This window comes from Mus pahari, chromosome 9 (genome assembly GCF_900095145.1).
Source record: "Mus pahari chromosome 9, PAHARI_EIJ_v1.1, whole genome shotgun sequence".
Taxonomy (NCBI): domain Eukaryota; kingdom Metazoa; phylum Chordata; class Mammalia; order Rodentia; family Muridae; genus Mus; species Mus pahari.
The window spans coordinates 16,526,324-16,529,313 of record NC_034598.1 but is presented as its reverse complement, the minus strand read 5'-3'; the positions used below and the strand labels follow the sequence as shown (position 1 = coordinate 16,529,313).

Sequence of the window (2,990 nt, the reverse complement as noted above, 5' to 3'; positions counted from 1 at the left end):
CCCTCCCCCCCCTCTCTAAATCAGACAGTGTTTCACTATATAGTCCGAGCTGACCTTGAATTCAGAGGTTCACCTATGCTGTGTGTTACCATGCTTGTTGAGATTACTCACTTAAAAGAGAAACCCAGCAAAACAAACATGTAGAATGAACTACATTCATTAATTCATATTTAACAGTAAGTTTGTTATAGCCAAATGGAATTCCAGTCCTAACCCATAAGAAAGAATGCATAAATGATGGAAAGAGGTCTAAAATAAAATTACAGTTGGCAGCATTCTCGGTGTGCCATGGATTAATTTAGTAGTCTTCAAAGCAGAATGGGAAGGGATCATGACTCTTACCTGGGCAACATATGCAGAATCTGATATGAGGGAGAAACTGTCCATCTCTCCTCGGCTGATGTAGGTCTGAAGTAGGATATTTATTTTCCCATAACTATTTTCCACACCTCCTGGAGCTGAGAGTTCACAGAAATTGTTTAACAAGGCATCTAATTCTTCTATTTCTTCTTCTCTGACCTAGAAGAATTAATGTTTTTATAGCAATACTTAAGTGAATTAATGAACATTTTCTTGTTCAAATGAAACTTCACTTTATGTTTGTATAAGCTTCCATTTTATATGACGATGCTTTCTTTTTGTAGTGCTGAAAATATTACTTTGCACACAGGTAGTTGTAAAATACAATCTGAAACTATCTTGAAGCTGATACAATTACATTTTATTATTCATAACTAATATTAAAGTTGCAATTGACATATAAAAATTTGCTATGCCATAAAAATTAAATCATCTGACCTTATCATCCTTCAGTTGATGAGATTTCATTTTTTATTTGATCAGAGTTAAACCTCTGCCCAACTGGATTAGGGTAAACTTGATTATCTTCAAATGCATTCACTATAGTCACATATTTTTATAAAGCATAACACATTCACAACTTAAAGTTGTGAACTACAATGATCAAAGTATTGAAGTTTTTACTGTTAATAAGATTAAATTAAAATACGGATACTGCAGAAATATTCAAATCTAAATCTAATCATGCATGTATTTTGTATTTTCTTTGATGAATTTTACATTTTAATAGTTTAAAGGCTGCCCACTGATACTATTTAATACTTTCTCTCTCCTACTTCCCCCTACACATCTCTGTGAGAAAAAAATCTCAGTGTGTAACTTGGGGTGGTCTAGAACTTGCTATGGAGACAAGGATGGGTTCAAACTCAGAGATTCTCAGACTCTGTCTCCTAAATGCTAGGACTAAAGGCATGTAATTTTGCCCCAGATTCATTTGGTAGTTTTAATACTACAAAATCTACGAAATTATTTGGGGCAAAAGCAACAAATGTTGTGAGGTATAATTTAGGATAGTGGACATTTTTGATGTATTGATACTCCAAATGTAATATGATGTTTAATTCTTATGTTGAGAACTACCAATTAATTACAAGCTGATAAATGAATTTATGTACTTGTGTAATAATATTTAATACAAACCTCAAAATATCTTACCTTAATTTGATCAAATTCTTCAGCTTTGGAGACAATAGCAAAGATATCACCCTCTGTTTTGTGTGCATCAAAGAGTTCATTAAATGTCTGTCAAAATAAATATTTGATTAAAATTAGAAATCCAATGAAGTGTTAAGATGTATATCCTACTATAAATTATACAAACTTAGAAAACAGAGCCCTAAACCATACAGATATTTGCTGTACAGTGTTCCAAATTCTCATTTTATAGATATTCTCAAATTATGAAGATGTATAAGAGGAAGAATATAAATAAAGGCAGTTATCTAGCAAAATCTACATTATATGCCTATAATACGTTCATCAAAACATTTTGGTTGGTGAATACACAAATCTAATCAGGATCATTTACAAATAATACATTAATCATATAACATATAAATTGCAGTGAAATAAGAAGAAAACAGTAATCTGATGATTCTCATAATAGTTTTATGAATGAAACGAGATGAAGAAAAGCAGGTAGAGGTCATATAGAGTGAAGGTGAAAGGTGACATATCTGGAGGAACTGCTAACAGACTTGACCTACTAACAGTCTGCTAAGGAGGAGACATCCAAGAAAGATTGTGTAATAGAGGAAATGAGAGATGATGAATAGGGGATGGAAGGATGAAAAGCTGGGTACATGGTTGAAGGACTCCCAGACCACAGTTGTAAGATAATAAATGTCAAAGGATTTAAAGAAATCTAACTGTTATGCAAACATAAAGTTTATTTTGGAAAATATAAGGAAAAGCTAGTATTTTCTAAGACTTGTTTTACGTATAAGCAAACAATATATCATTACAAAAGCTACATTTCATATAATCTGATGTTTCTGTACTTGAAGAAAACTAATTGGAATGATTTCTTTTTATATTAAAAATATTGATGGCTCCGGTGCACTCCCAGGGGGTGGCCTGCAGAAGGGACACAGCCTCTGGGAAGAATCCTGTTTCTGACTCCAATCACCCAGCACCTTCCCCGCCCGAGGAGGGGTGTCCACCCTGGAAGAGTCTCAAGGCCTGAGCCAGCAGGAGAGCCATCTTTGCTCCAGTGCACTGCCGGGGAGAGGGCGGACTGGAAAAGCATCACAGCTTCTGGGAAAGATCCCTTTTCTGGTTCCAGTCATCCAGTACCTTTCCCGTCAGAGGGGTGTCTGCCCGGGAGGAGTCTCAAGGCCTGAGCCAGAAGGAGAGACATCTTTGCTTCGGTTCTATTAGGCTTCGGTCTGCTCTAGCAAGAGGGTGGAATGCAGAAGCTGCACAGCTTCAGGACAGACAGAAGCAACCTAACTTCTGGGANAGNCCCTGTTTCGGGCTCCAGAAATTTGGGCACCTTCCTCGCCAGAGGAAAGGTGGCCACCTGTGAGGGCTCTGTCTGTCAGAGAAGGTGAGAGAGTCATATTGTTTCCAGGGTCCCTCAGTGGCTAGTCTGTGCAGGTGAGTGAATAAACTGCAGAGGTAACACATCT

General features: G+C 36.5%; 1 protein-coding gene across 4 annotated transcripts in view; it reads right to left on the bottom strand.

Annotated features, from left to right (window-relative positions):
• The window catches only part of Ascc3 (activating signal cointegrator 1 complex subunit 3), a 279,428-nt gene that overhangs the window by 145,987 nt on the left and 130,451 nt on the right, over positions 1-2,990 (bottom strand). For all 4 annotated transcript variants that reach the window (XM_021204568.1, XM_029542107.1, XM_029542105.1 and 1 more), the window contains 2 exons: positions 1,516-1,602; positions 343-519 (listed from right to left, as the gene is read on the bottom strand). In XM_021204568.1, coding sequence (XP_021060227.1) covers positions 343-519; positions 1,516-1,602 — 264 coding nt within the window. The remainder of the gene's footprint in view (positions 1-342; positions 520-1,515; positions 1,603-2,990) is intronic.